This window comes from Hemiscyllium ocellatum, chromosome 34 (assembly GCF_020745735.1).
Source record: "Hemiscyllium ocellatum isolate sHemOce1 chromosome 34, sHemOce1.pat.X.cur, whole genome shotgun sequence".
NCBI lineage: Eukaryota > Metazoa > Chordata > Chondrichthyes > Orectolobiformes > Hemiscylliidae > Hemiscyllium > Hemiscyllium ocellatum.
This window is the reverse complement of record NC_083434.1, coordinates 25,012,724-25,029,099: the sequence shown is the minus strand read 5'-3', so window position 1 is coordinate 25,029,099 and position 16,376 is coordinate 25,012,724. Positions and strand designations below refer to the sequence as shown.

The 16,376-nt window shown below is 40.0% G+C and overlaps 1 protein-coding gene across 3 annotated transcripts in view; it reads right to left on the bottom strand.

Moving 5' to 3' along the window:
- exoc3 (exocyst complex component 3) overlaps positions 1-16,376 on the bottom strand; it is a 39,274-nt gene that overhangs the window by 5,555 nt on the left and 17,343 nt on the right. For all 3 annotated transcript variants that reach the window (XM_060850154.1, XM_060850156.1, XM_060850153.1), the window contains 6 exons: positions 12,451-13,132; positions 9,922-10,039; positions 4,629-4,754; positions 3,160-3,260; positions 1,231-1,341; positions 542-698 (listed from right to left, as the gene is read on the bottom strand). In XM_060850154.1, coding sequence (XP_060706137.1) covers positions 542-698; positions 1,231-1,341; positions 3,160-3,260; positions 4,629-4,754; positions 9,922-10,039; positions 12,451-13,132 — 1,295 coding nt within the window. The remainder of the gene's footprint in view (positions 1-541; positions 699-1,230; positions 1,342-3,159; positions 3,261-4,628; positions 4,755-9,921; positions 10,040-12,450; positions 13,133-16,376) is intronic.

Here is a 16,376-nt window from a genome sequence, read left to right as displayed (position 1 = left end):
TCTCTAGGCAGAGATGAATGCTCATTTGCATATTCCAAATATATAACCTGTTTCTGTGGCTGATTGCAAAATGAATTTTGGCTAAGACACAAAACTCCACACTCATGTTTAAGTGGATCCATGGGATCTTTTGCATCCACGTGAGAAAGACGTTGATTCAATGATTAATTCACAAGACATCTCTAACACTGTAGCACTCTCTTGGTTCTGAACTTTTTAATTAAATTCTCTCTGTATACTACTAGTGTTATTATGAAAACATTCACCATGAGAAGTACCAATCGTCCCTCAATTTCTTCCCACAACAGCATGATTGAGATCATTAAGTCCTGCAAAGAATTGCTGGGGATAAGACTAAAATAAAATATATCAATCACAAATAGTTCCAAAGTGAAAATGAAGTAGCAATGGACTTTTGAGAATGTATTTTATTAATTGTATCGCAATGTCCTTAAAGTCTTCTAAAACCATCTGTTGCTTATATGAGTCAATTCCTTATAGGTTTTATTTCCAATTAAAGTAAAATTTTGAGTTCACTCACCTCCAAGTCTAGGAAGACTTCATCTAGCAGATAGGTACACCCATCCTTGGCAATAGTATCTAGAGTTACCTCAATTGTTGGTTGATTAGCAAAATGGTCATCTTCCATTATTAAATCATAGTTTGTATATTTTCTTTTCAAACTATTGACAGATTCTCTGCAGTAAACAAAATGAATAACATAATATTGATTACTTCAAATAAAGCCTATGTGAAGAATATATAGGCTTCCTGTAATGTAGACTTGTTTCTTGGGCAACTTGACAAAAAAAATTTTTTATCATTTGTACTTTATTAGTTGATTATTCTTTTGTTCTTGTTGTTAAACTCTGGTTAATTGTTAAAAATGGAACTGTGAACTCTGTAAAGATCTATCCTATCATTCCTGAAGGGCTTATGCCCAAAATGTCAATTCTCCTGCTCTTTGGATGCTACCTGACCTGTTGCGCTTTTCCAGCAACATATTTTTCAGCTCTGTCCTATCATTGTCAGCTTTGCAGACATTCGCACATCAGTTCTATGGCATACAAAGGCAGTGTCGTTATAAATCTATAGTGTCAGTGTAGCTTAGATGTTAACATCTTTGCATTACAAAGAGAAAAAATGTATTACTGAGAGTTTCAATCAAATTAAACTTTTCAATGCAACAAAACTGTGTGTGTGGTAAAGAAAATAAAACTAGATATTTACTTGAAAGTCTGGCAGTTGTTGACAACTGCAATCATGTATTGAATGTAGAACTGAGGATTCTGACGATCTTTCAGATGGTCATCTTTATACATAGTCACTTCTTCTTTGTACCTGGCAAGTTGAGAAATCCCATTATTTCAGCATTCAGGCAAACAATGTTATACTATTCAGAAATATCCAAACACAGAATTCATACAAAATTTAAAATGAAAAGAGCCCCCTGACATCTCCCAACATACTTCAATCAAGAGGGTAAGCCTGTGTATCACCGTTCTTTACCTCTCCACTCGGAGGTTCTGCTCTATCTGGCATTGCCTACAGTTGTACAGAATTAAAGTGCCAGTAAACAAAATGGAACGCAAGGGCCTTTGTAGTCCAATGGAAATACCCCTACTGTTGAGCTAGGAGGTCCAGGTTCAAAGTTTACCTGTTCCAGAGGTGTGTAATAACATCTTTGAACAGGCTGATTAGAAAATAGCTAAAACAAAGCCTTGTAGCACAGTTGTTGTGTCTCCACTCCTAGAGCAGGAAGCACAGGTTCAAGTCCCACCTGCTTTAGTGGTGTGTAATAACATTTCTGAACAGGTTGATTACTTCCATTTTCTACTTGAAAAGTACAACATGCAAAATATTTAGAGAAAATCATCTCTTGAAAATTCAATATTTTACTTTTTCTGTCTCAATTATCTTTTCTGGATGGTGTAAGACAACTTGCTCCCAGGCATCCTTAAAAAAAAAATCACCTTCGTTTGTTATAGAATCACATTTTCAGACACTTTAGAGAACACATTACCCCAGCTCTCCATGACCTGTTCAGGTGTACACTTTTCCAATTAGAATTGACTATAAATAAATACCAAATAACAAATTAATCGCATTTTAATACCTGAAAAGCTGAATAAAAGAATTATCTACAGTTCATCAGATCTTTATCAGTGTAATGAATTGGAACAATGAAATTTTTCAATACAGGATCCTACTTTCCTTTTCAAGGGATTGAACATTTGGGTGCAAACTATATGAGGGCAAGAGGAAGATCTAGTCCACATTTCTCAAACATATGCAATCAAACATGTCTAAAACACTGCTCCTCCAGTTTTTTCCCACTCACTTGACTGCGTGGGGAATTACTGATTAGCCTTAGTTAAGGTACTTTCCATTCTAGATATTTTAAATACAACTTGTTCCGAGTTGCTATTACACTTCTCTGCAGAAAGTAAAACTTGAACCGGAGTCTTCTGGCCCAGAGGTTGGGACATTACATTGCATTACAAGGCCCTTATATTTCATTCTAAATCGCTGACACTTTTTAATTCTGTACAACTGTAGGCAATGCCAGATACAGCACAGCATCTTCCAACTGAAACCAACAGGCTACAATATCGGTTGGCAACCTTATATAGTGGAGGTAAAAAAAATGGGATACACACACGCACATTCTTGATTAAAAGTCCAGTATATGGCAAAATGGACAGACACATCTTTAGATGCACTATGGGTTGGGTTATCTTGTAAGCGTTAGGGATAGCCAAGGTCTTCAGTTAATCTGATGTTTTAGTAAAGTTCATAGATCAGGATTCTACTCATTACCTCAGAAGATTCCTAATTTAAATAGCTGGAGCAATTCAAGAACTTTTCAAGAATTATTTGGGATCAAAAATCTCTTAGGAAAGAGGAACTGATAGGAAACATCCACAAAATTGTTTAAATTTTCTATACTGTGCAAAGAGTTTTTTGAGAGAGAATGTGCAATGTTTCCAGTTTCAAGAATGCCAATCTAATTAATCTCAATAGACACCAAGTGCCTGCATTGATGGGCTCACATTTGCATCTAGCAACTGAATACTAGATCCTAAATGTCACTGAGTTCCGTTGTTCTCTGTAGACTTTGAACAGCAGGGTACATGAATGCTGGAGAAGTATACTCACCTGCTCAAGAAAGAGTTCATTTGCTGAAGACACAATGTCAGCACCTTAAGTTTCAGATCATTGCTGATCTGAGCAGCGACCTGTAGATTTTGTTCAAACATCTGAAACAATATGTTAAACAACAATGTAAACTGTCAGTCTACATCAATCACACTGCGATACACCCAAAAACCATCTCTGTCAAATTAAGTGTTATCTGCATGAAGAGACTACAGAACAGTGCAAAAGATATGACCAGGATGGCTGTATTCATCTATTCATTTGTATTTTCCTGCTTTTTTTTTAAAAAAAGGTACTGTTACACAGTACACACGCAACATCACTTGTTTCTATGTGCATGCCAAAAAGGGTTTAAAATTCCTTAAGTTTACTCTCAACAAATGGTTGCCTGTATCCCATCACTAACATGGCAGGAGTAGAGGCAAACCCAGAAAGACGTCCAGGACTATCATCCAGGGTATTTACAAAGCAACATTTTGAGTAATAGCATGATTTCTTGTGGTCAAAGTCATAGCCAGTCAAAGCTGCCATTAAAATTCAACCAAAAATACAGGCAAAATCTCTCAATCAATAACTGAATCAGTTAACCTCAGAGCAGAGCCCTTAAATAGCATGTGTGGAGATCTGACATTTTTAATAAAAATGGTGAAATTTTTATAGTTACATTTCTACAAACTCCAACTTACTTTTAAATAAATAGAGATGCCATGTAATGTTTGAGTACTCTTAATATTGAGAGAAACACTCAGTTTATTAAATTATTGGTTATAATTAATGTGATCATCTTACAATATATGACCCAACAATTTAATGTTTTAAATGAAGGTATTAATAGTGAAGAAATACTAGCCAATTTAGAATTTCACCGCAAACTAGTATTGCCCACAAGCAGTAAAGATTAAGCACAGTCACAGCGTTAAAGTCCAAAAGAACCCCCAAGATATTTTACTCCCCAGCTTGAACAAGTGCATTCTTCCTTAGTTTTGTGTGAGACATCAGCATTTTCCATTATAAATTCACATACCCAAATGTATAATGGTACTGAAGTATAAACTTATCACAACACAAAGCCACTTCCACTAGTTAGATGATGCAGTACCTCCACTATCCGGAGGGTATAATTACGATGTGAAAAAGTTTAGACAGGCAGTTTACATAATAAATGTGGACAAGAATTTCAGAGGAAAACTGGACTGGAAGTGCATACTTGTGAAAGAGTTTCAATATATTAGAGGTTACATGTTAAAAGAGGAGAGTTCCTACAAGTAAAACAATAGTTTTACATCCTTCAGGATAACTGAGTTTTGTTGTCATAGGCTGAGGAGATTCAGTCTTCAAAAGCAGTACTATACGGAAGCTAAAATGTGCCTTGAAAATGACTAGTAACAATTTAACCTTGTTAGAGTGTCTCAATAATAAAGTACATACACAGTATTTGCAACAGATATAATTGAGAAGTTTAAGAATACCTGGAATACAATAGCTGGCAATGTAGTCTGATAATAGCCATCCTGATCTGCTTCTGGCTCTTGCTCTTTTTTCCAATCCTTCTTGTCAGTTTCAAGTGCTTTCCGTAGCCAGCCAATAATGTTGGACTGCAAAGATTGAAGCAGTCTGCATTAGGTTACAAACTGTTCATCATATTCTCAATTTCCTTGAGGCATTAGTAATGGAAACCAAACTCATTGTGTTAACCTGAAGAATAACGTATACTGCAAGATCTTTGTACAAATTGACCATCATGTTTTAGAGCAATGTAATCTTACTTGACAAATCTTGTCAACTTCTTTCAAAGCTTCAAAAATACAACTCTTTTCCTTTCATATGATGCAGGCCTCATTTGCTAGGCCTGCACTTATTGCTTTTTCCCAGTTCTTCTTGACAAGGTACTGAGGTGTTGAACCACTTGAAGTTCACTGAGTGCAGATAATTCATCATGCTTACTAGGGAGGGGTCCCAGTGTGTACACTCAGTGACTGAAGGAATGTCTATATGGCTCCAAAGCAGGTTGGTGTGCACCTTGGAGGCAGCAAGAAAAAGCTCATAGGCCAGGAATTGATCAGGTTGGATTTGTCCTGCTTATTACGGACAGAACTTACCTCGGACAACTTTCTACAATCGATGAATAGATGCCAGTGCTATACCTTCACTGAACCAGCTTGGCTAGGGGTGCAGTTAGTATGGAACACAAGTGTGTAGTACTATATCTATGATGTTGTAACGTTTCTTTGCAGTATCCAGTGTGTTCAGCCAGATTACGTTTTTTAAATTGTTGCTTAAGAATCTGTTAGTCAACTCTCCCAGCTTTGCACCCCCACCCTCCGATATTATACCAAAAAGGATCCTGCAGGGTGTTGCTGTTGTGTCTGGTTGATGCTGGACGGTCCATCTAGTTTCTTTCCATATTGACTTTCTGAAGCGAGTGGTTGACTATTTCATTTAAGAACACATTGCTGCATGTCTAGAGTCTTAAATAGGCCAGACCAGGTCGGAACAGCAAAGTTTCATCCCAAAAGATATTAGTAAATCAGAAGGGTTTTTAGAACAATTGACAATGGTTTCATGGTCACCACTCTGAGACTAGCACTCATTAATTTGGGATAACAAAAACTATGAAGTTACACATGGAAGATTTCAATTAAAAGCCACATAATATGCAGAGAACATTAGACAGTTAAAAAAAATCATTGTCAAAGATGTAAAGCAGAATGTACTTATGAGAGGCAAAACATCATATCTGGAGGATGTTACCATGGAGAATTTCAAATCCAACAATGTTTGATTTCTGTCACCAACCTTAGTACCCACTTACATTTTTGGGTTACGTCCTTTGCACCCTTTTTGTAAACCTCATCACTACATATTATCCCACTCAGTATTATAACATTAGCAAACCTAAATACATTGCATTTGGTTCCTCAACTAAGTCACTGTTATAGATTATAAAGAGCGGAGACACAAGCACTGACCCTTTCTAAAATTCAACTGTTTACAGCCTGCCAAATCAAAAATGACTCATTTATTCCTATTTTCTGGCCTTAATCCTTAACCCATACTTACATATTATTTCCAATTCTAATCAGTCCTACACTTATGTAAAAAAAAACCTTTTGTGTAGTGCTTGATCAAATGCCTTCTAAAAATCCAAAATTATACATCCACTGGCTCTCCATGAGCTAATCTGGCAGTTAGAACATTAAAAAAACTCAATAAATTTGTCAAAACTAAATAGTGATTTTCCAAATGCTGTACCACATGTTTGATGTTTGACTGAATTCTCACTGACTTTCTTGCCATCACAGTGTTCTATTCATTCAAAGCAATAAAGGCAGAATGTTTAAAACTAGAAATAGGAGACAAGAAAGTCAAATAGAACATAGAACATAGAACAATACAGCACAGAACAGGCCCTTCGGCCCACGATGTTGTGCCGAACATCTATCCTAGATTAAGCACCCATCCATGTACCTATCCAATTGCCGCTTAAAGGTTGCCAATGATTCTGACTCTACCACTCCCACGGGCAGCGCATTCCATGCCCCCACCACTCTCTGGGTAAAGAACCCACCCCTGACATCTCCCCTATACCTTCCACCCTTCACCTTAAATTTATGTCCCCTTGTAACACTCTGTTGTACCCGGGGAAAAAGTTTCTGACTGTCTACTCTATCTATTCCTCCGATCATCTTATAAACCTCTATCAAGTCACCCCTCATCCTTCGCCGTTCCAACGAGAAAAGGCCGAGAACTCTCAACCTATTCTCGTACGACCTATTCTCCATTCCAGGCAACATCCTGGTAAATCTTCTCTGCACCCTCTCCAAAGCTTCCACATCTTTCCTAAAGTGAGGCGACCAGAACTGCACACAGTACTCCAAATGTAGCCTAACCAAAGTCCTGTACAGCTGCAACATCACTTCACAACTCTTGAATTCAATCCCTCTGCAAATGAACGCTAATACACCATAGGCCTTCTTACAAGCTCTATCCACCTGAGTGGCAACTTTCAAAGATCTATGTACATAGACCCCAAGATCTCTCTGTTCCTCCACCTGACTGAGACCCTACCGTTAACCCTGTATTCTGCATTCTTATTTGTTCTTCCAAAATGGACAACCTCACACTTGGCAGGGTTGAACTCCATCTGCCACTCCTCAGCCCAGCTCTGCATCATATCTAAGTCCCTTTGCAGCTGACAACAGCCCTCCTCACTGTCCACAACTCCACCAATCTTCGTATCATCTGCAAATTTACTGACCCACCCTTCGACTCCCTCATCCAAGTCATTAATAAAAATTACAAACAGCAGAGGACCCAGAACTGATCCCTGCAGAACTCCACTTGTAACTGGGCTTCAGGCTGAATATTTACCATCTACCACCACTCTCTGACTTCAACCAGTTAGCCAGTTTTCTATCCAATTGGCCAAATTTCCCTCTATCCCATGCCTCCTGACTTTCCGCATAAGCCTACCATGGGGAACCTTATCAAATGCCTTACTAAAATCCATGTACACTACATCCACTGCTCTACCCTCATCCACATGCTTGGTCACCTCCTCAAAGAATTCAATAAGACTTGTAAGGCAAGACCTACCCTTCACAAATCCGTGCTGGCTGTCCCTAATCAAGCAGTGTCTTTCCAGATACTCATAAATCCTATCCCTCAGTACCCTTTCCATTACTTTGCCTACCACAGAAGTAAGACTAACTGGCCTGTAATTCCCGGGGTTATCCCTATTCCCTTTTTTGAACAGGGGCACAACATTCGCTACTCTCCAGTCCCCTGGTACCACCCTCGTTGACAGTGAAGACGAAAAGATCATTGCCAAAGGTACTGCAATTTCCTCTCTTGCTTCCCACATAATCCTAGGATATATCCCGTCAGGCCCGGGGGACTTGTCTATCCTCAAGTTGTTCAAAATGTCCAACACATCTTCCTTCCTAACAAGTATCTCTTCTAGCTTACCAGTCCGTTTCACACTCTCCTCTTCAATATGGTCCCTCTCGTTCGTAAATACTGAAGAAAAGTACTCATTCAAGACCTCTCCTATCCCTTCCGACTCAATACACAATCTCCCACTACTGTCCTTGATCGGACCTACCCTCGTTCTCGTCATTCTCATGTTTCTCACATACGCATAAAATGCCTTGGGGTTATCCTTGACCCTATCCGCCAAGGATTTTTCATGCCCTCTCTTAGCTCTCCTAATCCCTTTCTTCAGGTCCCTTCTGGCTATCCTGTATCCCTCCACTGCTCTGTCTGAACCCTGTTTCCTCAACCTTATGTAAACCTCCTTCTTCCTCTTTACTAGACATTCAACCTCCCTCGTCAACCAAGGCTCCCTCACACGACCATTTCTTTCCTGCCTGATAGATACATACATATCAAGGACACGTTGTATCTGTTCCTTGAAAAAGTTCCACATTTCCACCACATCCTTCCCTGACAGCCTATGCTCCCAACTTATGCTCCTCATATCCTGTCTTACAGCATCGTAATTTCCCTTCCCCCAATTGTAAAATCTACCCTGTTGTGCGCACCTATCTCTCTCCATAAACAAGGTGAAAGTCACAGAATTGTGGTCACCGTCACCAAAGTGTTCACCCACTAACAAGCCCATCACTTGTCCCGGTTCATTACCGAGTACCAAATCCAATATGGCCTCCCCTCTGGTTGGACAATCTACATACTGAGTTAGAAAAGCTTCCTGGACACACTGCACAAACACCGCCCCATCCAATCTACTTGATCTAAAAGAGCTTCCAATCAATATTTGGGAAGTTGAAGTCGCCCATGACTACGATCCTGTGGCTTCTGCACCTTTCCAAAATCTGTTTCCCAATCTGTTTCTCCACATCTCTGCTGCTATTGGGGGGCCTATAGTAAACACCCAACAAGGTGACTGCACCTTTCCTATTTCTGACTTCAGCCCATACTACCTCCAAAGGCAGATTCCCCTTCTGCAGCCGTTATACCATTTCTAATTAGCAATGCCACCCCTCCCCCTCCTTTTTTACCACCCTCCCTAATCTTACTAAAACATCTGTAACCAGGAACCTCCAACAACCATTCCTGTCCCTCATCTATCCACGTTTCCGTGATGGCCACAACATCGTAGTCCCAGGTACCGATTCACGTCTTACGTTCACCCACCTTATTTCTGATACTCCTTGCGTTGAAGTATACGCACTTGAGCCCATCTCTGTGTCCGCAAGTATTCCCTGTCAGTGCTACCTTCTCCACAGCCTCCCTACATTCTTGGACATCCTGACAAACAGCTAGCTTACTTGCTGGACTACAAGTCCGGATCCCATCCCCCTGCCAAATTAGTTTAAACCCTCCCGAAGAGTGCTAGCAAACCTACCCCCCAGGATATTGGTGCCCTTCTGGTTCAGGTGCAACCCATCCTGTTTGTACAGGAGCACATAATTAAAATTTTAAAGATTTAATCAACTCTTGCTTTTTTCTGGCATTCTCCTGGTGTACACGACACAGAGATTTCCATGTACCTCTACACTCAGATGAAGTCACATATCTCCTGTTCCAGGTAGCAGTAATACTACATTATTTGAATAGGAAAGCTCCTTTGTTATTATAAGAATGCTCTGTTGTTAGACTTGGTTTCAGGTAAGACTGTGCCTGAGTAGTGCCCAAACATTTAAGAAAAAAATTCCATTTTCTTGCAAAGTGTGTTTTGTTTCTTTAGTCAACCCTTGACTACAAGAAATATTTGTGGTAAATGTGCCATGAATAACTCACTGTTAGGGTTGTCATGTATCTGCTGAGAAGCACGTCAGCCACATCATTTGACAATAAGGGTTCCAGGCTCTTTACATCCACCTCTGGAGCTAGATCGGGATGTCCCATCATATCCACACTATACAATAAAGATATCAGAACATAACACTAAATCAAATTGGAATTAAAATTCAACAACATAAACTCAAAGTTTAAACAGAAGAGCCACATCAGCAAATTGAAGATAAACCCTAACAGCTTGAAGATACAACTGCAGAGAATTCGGAGTAGACTGCATCTGAAATACTGCATTGACTCCACACCAATCTCGGAGGGTATGCAGTACAAATTCTCCAGATTGTTACCAAGGTTAATGGGGTTAAACGCAACTAATTCACTTTGTTATTCAGTGTCATCACTGAATTGCCCACTATCAATGATCAAAAACTCAACTGGACTACCAATTTAAATACTGCAGCTACAAGAGCAGGTCAGATGTTAGGAATCCTGAAGAGCATAACTCACCTCCTGACCCCTTAGTAGCAGCAGTATGTACCATTCATCATTTGCAGCAGAAATTCATCAAGGCTTCTCAGCATCTTTCAAAATCATGACCACCATCACCAAGAGGGACAAGAGCAACAAATAACAGGAGTACAACCACCTGCAAGTACCCTCTCAATCCACTCACTATCATAACTTGAGCGTCCTGGATCAAAATCCGGAAACTCCCTTCCCAACATTATTTTGGGTGTATCTACACCTAATGGACTGCAACAATTCAAGGTGGCAACTCACCAAATTCTCAACAGCCTCTCACGATGGAGAATAAATACTGGCCCATGCGTGGATGGCAATAAACCGAGGGGTGTGTTGGTTAGGTTGATCTTAGATTAAGATAAATGCTCAGCACAACACTGTGGGCTGAAGAGCCTGAATTGTGCTGTACTGTTCTTTGTTCTATGCCCACATCCCATGAATGAACAGAAAAAAGCATACAAGAACAAATTCCAAAGACTAGTCTTGAGTTGATTAAATGGAGATGCTTTTGATTAGAAGGACTTGAAAGGATCAACAGATTTATAAAAAGACTCTCTCCAATACCTATGTTCAGTGGCAATAATGTGTACAACAAATAAAATGCAGCAATTCATTAAGTCTCCTTTAACAGCATCTTCCAAATACATATCCTCTATGACCAAGAAGCACAAGAGCAACAGACATATGGAAACACCACCACTTGCAGTTTCCTTTCCAAGCTACACACTGTTCTGATTTGGGATTACATCACCATACCTTCACTGCTGCTAAATAAAAATCCTGGTATTCCCATACAAACATTACTATGGGTTTACCTGCCCCAATTGGACTGCAGCTGCTCAAGAAGGCAGTCACCACCACTTTCTAAAGGCAATCAATCAATCAATCAGTCACAAACACCACCTTTGCCAGCGATGCCCAAGAAGAAAAAAACATTTAAAAAAAACAAAAAGGTTCCTCCAGTAGAAAATCTAAAGCAATGGTGAAAATAACCTTGAAATTAGAGTTAGGTTGTTGTCAGATAGAACATCTTCACAATAGGCTTTAAAACTTGTTGAGGCCTGGTAAACTGGAAAAAAATCAGGTGAGATTAATATTTTTGTGTTAGACAAAGGTATTAAGAATATGGAACAAAGATATGTAAATTCATTATCTGCGTGCAGAACAGACGCAAGGAGCTGAATGCCTGACTCCTATTCCTACATTACCATGTAGCGTCTTGTTTGGTGTTTATTTTGAGTATTTTTTAAAATCGAATTTACTGCAATTTTTCTTCACAGAAACAAGGCAGGGTAGCTGAAAATCAGTACAACAAAAACCACAAGGATTCCTAAAATTCTAATTAAAATACAGCTTTAATACCTCAACAAGGAGTCAAAAATACCTCATGAGACAATATTTGTGATGAAGTCTGTCTTCTTGGTCTCAACTGGAATATTTCTCTCAGAAAATGGGCTACGGAAGCCCACTTTGCATTTTCAGATTTTCATGCCTTCACTCATTCCTACCTCATACACCTTCCGCAACTATGCAGAGCATGCCAAAGTTTCATCACAGTTAACACTTTTGCTTTAGTTTTCATGTTGGCTTCAGGCTAAAAATTACTGTCATTGAAGCATAAAGTTAATGAGCATATTTTTCCATTTTCCTTCACGCTTTTTTATATTTCCTCATGTTTCTTTTTTAAACACTTGCAAGATCTTTCAGTTTTTCAATAACGTTAATGGTTATCTCTGCATATACTGGCTAAAAATATTTCCAGTCTTTCCAGTTATGTCAAAAAGACCTTCAGTAAACAAACTGGGTCAACCTGTAACAGTGTTTGTTGAATGTATCTACATATTTCTGCTTCCACAGTGACTTGCCTCTAATTTTTCTTCCCTTCTCCCAACAATCAGAAAATGTTTATCTCTTCCACCTCCCCGATGACAGATCAGAATGGGAGCTTACCAGTTCAGGACAAATCACATGAGAAAAATTGCACTCTTATAGCCCATATTAAACTCTTACCTGTGGTACGTATTTAGAACCCAAGTCAGAAGGGAAACAATTTCATTGGCCTCCAAATCCTCTGAGGCAAGTTCCTCTACACGCGCTATTAGTCCCTGGTGATACAAATTCTGAAGAATTTTGAAGATGTTGTAATGAGGTGGAAAACATTGCACCATCAAGTTCTTCATGACTAACAAGTCCTCAAGAACATACTTCCGCAAGAGCTCCAGGTGACGCACGAGCCACATTTTATCTTGCTCTCGTGTATCAGACTGACTGGCTTCAATCCGATTGGCAACAGTCTGTTCCAGCACCGTAAACAACTTGGCTTTCCACCGTTTTGGTCTCCCAGGTGGTATGAATCCTGTTTGCTTCTGACGGTCAAGCATCCGCTTATCAATTTTTTCCTCTCTCTCAATTATTCGAATCACTGAAACGAGCTGGGCTGGGTCACTTCGCACTGTTACCGAAGCTCTTTGCACCAGCATCCAGATCTGCTTGCCCATTTGCTCAGAGAGGTTTTGCACCTCAGTAAAGTAAGCCTGGATGAGTTTCATATCATGTGTGTTCTTGCTGTCCATGCGGTACTGCTCATACATGAGGTCATCACGGGAACACTCCAGATCCATGAGTTTTCGGTGCGCTGCAAGTAGTTCTCCGCGTTCTATCAATTCACAGGCCTCTTGCACAATCTCTGGAACTGTAAAACCAATTAGAATATTAACTGAAGTACGGTCGTTGCCCCAACAGTAATATTGCAAAACAGTACTGTAATACCAATAGTGAAATAATCTCTTCACTGCTTATCATTGCAAATAATATGTTTTACAAATCCTTTACAAAGATAGTGACAAGACAGGTTAGAATAAATATTTTTACACAGAATATTAAAAGTATAGTCCATTGCATCTATTAAGGAAGAACTATTTTCTGAAGTCAGCAATGACATGATGATCCAGACAGCTTCTTTCTGTGCTATAGGTTTATATGCAGGTTAAAAAAAAAGTTCAAACACCACACATTGAAACATCACATTAAATCTATTCCCAGTGGAAGCACACCCTCTTGCTTACAAACAACCTGCATGTTATTTCACGAGTCTAGTGATATTCCCCAAGGTTTCCGTCTCATTCTGCTAGTATGCAATGGAAGGGGATAGAAACAATTGCTCCTGTATACAGAAAATTAATTCACAATTCTTTAAAAACAGAAGTAATTCTTCTCCACTGGGCTACACTAATGTCTGTATTAAATGCACAGGATCTTTTCCCCACCCCACAAGAAACCTGCCAATTCCAAGTTTTCTACAGTCAATTCTTTGCAGATATGTTTTGAAAGATGAACACAGAGATGAATACAGCTTGTTGCAATTTCACAAATTTAAACTACTTAAATCCATTGTAAAACCTAAATTTAAACTCCTAATCCCTTGCCTGAGAATGTATATTAGTGTAGTAGGGGTGGAAGACTTAAACTTGTAAGGAAGAGTGATGGGTTGATGAATGGACCTGGTTTTGGAAGTACTAATGGGGACAAAAGAGAGGTGGGGAATTGCAGAAAAGGAAATGAGAAAAGACTTAAGTGTTGACAGTACACAAAGAAATGGTCAATGGACAGTACACAAATGAAGTGGCCAATTTTCCTACTCTGCTCTTCCAGCACCACTCTAATCTCCAACATCTGCAGTACTCATTTCTGCCAAACCTATATGTATGTATGTAAACACACAGAGGATAGCGAACAAAATTGGGGAAAAGGAAGCAGAAATTGCTTAAAGTGTTCCATAGAGTTTTTAATAGAAACAGGGTGTGTAAAAGGTACAGCAATCTTGATCAAAGATGGCATCCCAGCCCTTGAACAAGATGTCGTTCCTGAATTAAAATCTATATGGTTAGAAGTGAGAAACAGGAAGAGAGTGGTGACATTGTTGAGTATTTATCATAGACCTCCAATAAAGGGAAGAAAGTAGAACAAAGCATTTGTAGGCAGATTACAGAAACTGCAGGGCAAGTTGGTGATATCAATTATCATAGGATAGACAGGGAAAAGGTAGTGTGCGGGACACAGAAGGGAGAAAATCCTGCAATGTGTGCAGGAAAATTTTATGGAACTGTACATTTCCTATCCTACTAAGGAGGAAGCTGTACTGGATCTGGTCCTAGAAAATGAGCCAAGGTAAGTGGAGAATATCAGAGTGGGAGAACATTCAGGAAATTGCAATCATAATATAAAGGTTCAATATAAAGTTGGAAAAGAATAAAAATCAGTCAAAAATTAAGATCACAGACTGGAAAAGGGTAGATTTTAAGCGTCTAAAATTAAACTGAAGCAAGTGGATTGAGAAAGTATTTTGATGGATAAAACTGGATGAAAAATGGGAGACATTCAAAAGAGAGATACACTGAGTGCAAGCAAGGTGCATACCCATGAGAAATAAAAAGTGTCCAAAGCTGAAGTACCTGGATAATTAAAAATATTGGTGACAAAGTAAGGAAGAAAAGGGAGCCATATGATGCATACCGGAATAAGGGAGATCAAAAGGAAGCATAAGGAAAGGATGGTAGGCTATGCTAAAACAAATTCTAAAATGTTCTTCAAACATATTAATAGGAAAAGATTACTGAAGGATAGAGTGGAGCCGATAAGGAACAAGAAGGATAAGCCGCTCACTGAAGCAAAGAGTATGGCAGAGGTACTAAACGATTGCCTCTGTCTTTAGGCAAATTAGAAATGGTGACAATGGTCCATTGAAAATATAGGTGTTCTGCAACTGAATAGTATAGTGATAAAAAATGGATGCTGAAAAGGCTGGCAGAACTCCAAGCAGACAAGTCACTAGGCCTCAATGGAATGTAAACTAGAGTGCCAAGAGAGGTAAGGGAGCAAACCACACAGCCATTGACAGAAATTTTCCAGGCCTCTCTGAGCACAAGATTAGTCCCAGGGGAATACAGGATTACAAACGTGACGCTGTTGTTTAAGAAAGGGGCAAAAGGAGATCCAAGATGGCTGCGATCTGGTGAAAAGCTCAGCAGGGCAGACAGAGTGGTGCATTCACTCTCCCTTTCTTATCCATTGTGGTAAATATCAGTAGCTTTTGATCTCCAGAATTGCTGTATGTCAGTTTAAGTTAGTAAGGAAAATGACTAAGGGAAAAGGACAAGGCTTGCGACCAGCAGGGTACTCCCCTGCAGTTTCGAACATGCCCGCGGCCACTGTGTCGGCCTCCACAAATGCCCAGGAACTGACCTATGGAGCAGAGCCTAGTTTCAGAGTTCGTGAAACTCCGAGAGAAGATCAATTCAGCGAGGGAGGAGACCCAGACCACACTGGAACTGATCTCGGCCATACTGCAGAAGCATGACCAGGAGATCCAGTGTCTCTGGCAGTGCATTGTGAAGGTGGAGCAGCTTCCAAAATCACAGCAGAATCCTCAGCGGGTCGGGTCCAGGCCTTGGAGCGGCAGGTATGGACCTTAGCAGGGCAGGTCGACGTCCGAGAAAATCGAGACCGTCGGAAGAACATCCATCCGGTCGGGCTGCTGGAACAGAAACGAAGCAGCCAGCGGGTCAGATTCTTGGAGCAATGGCTCCTACAGGTTTTGAAGCTGGAAGTCAGGGCAGGCCGGGTGCAGATCGAGCGGGCCCACCGGGTCACAGTGTGCAGGCCCAGATCGGGCCAGCGCCTCTGCCCGGTCCTACTGCAACTCCAGCACTATGGAGGCAAATGGTGCCAGAAGCTTCCAGAGCACTGCGGAAGGATCCACAGGCTCTGATATACAAAGGATCATGAATTATGTTTTTCCAAGACTTTTCTGCGGCCGTGATCTGCAAAGGGAAGGCCTTTGACGAGGTAGAAAGGAAGTGGAGGAACTTGAATATTCAGTACCCCGTAAGCTATCTGGCAATATTACATTTCAGCCACTGAGGGTCCATGTTTAATTT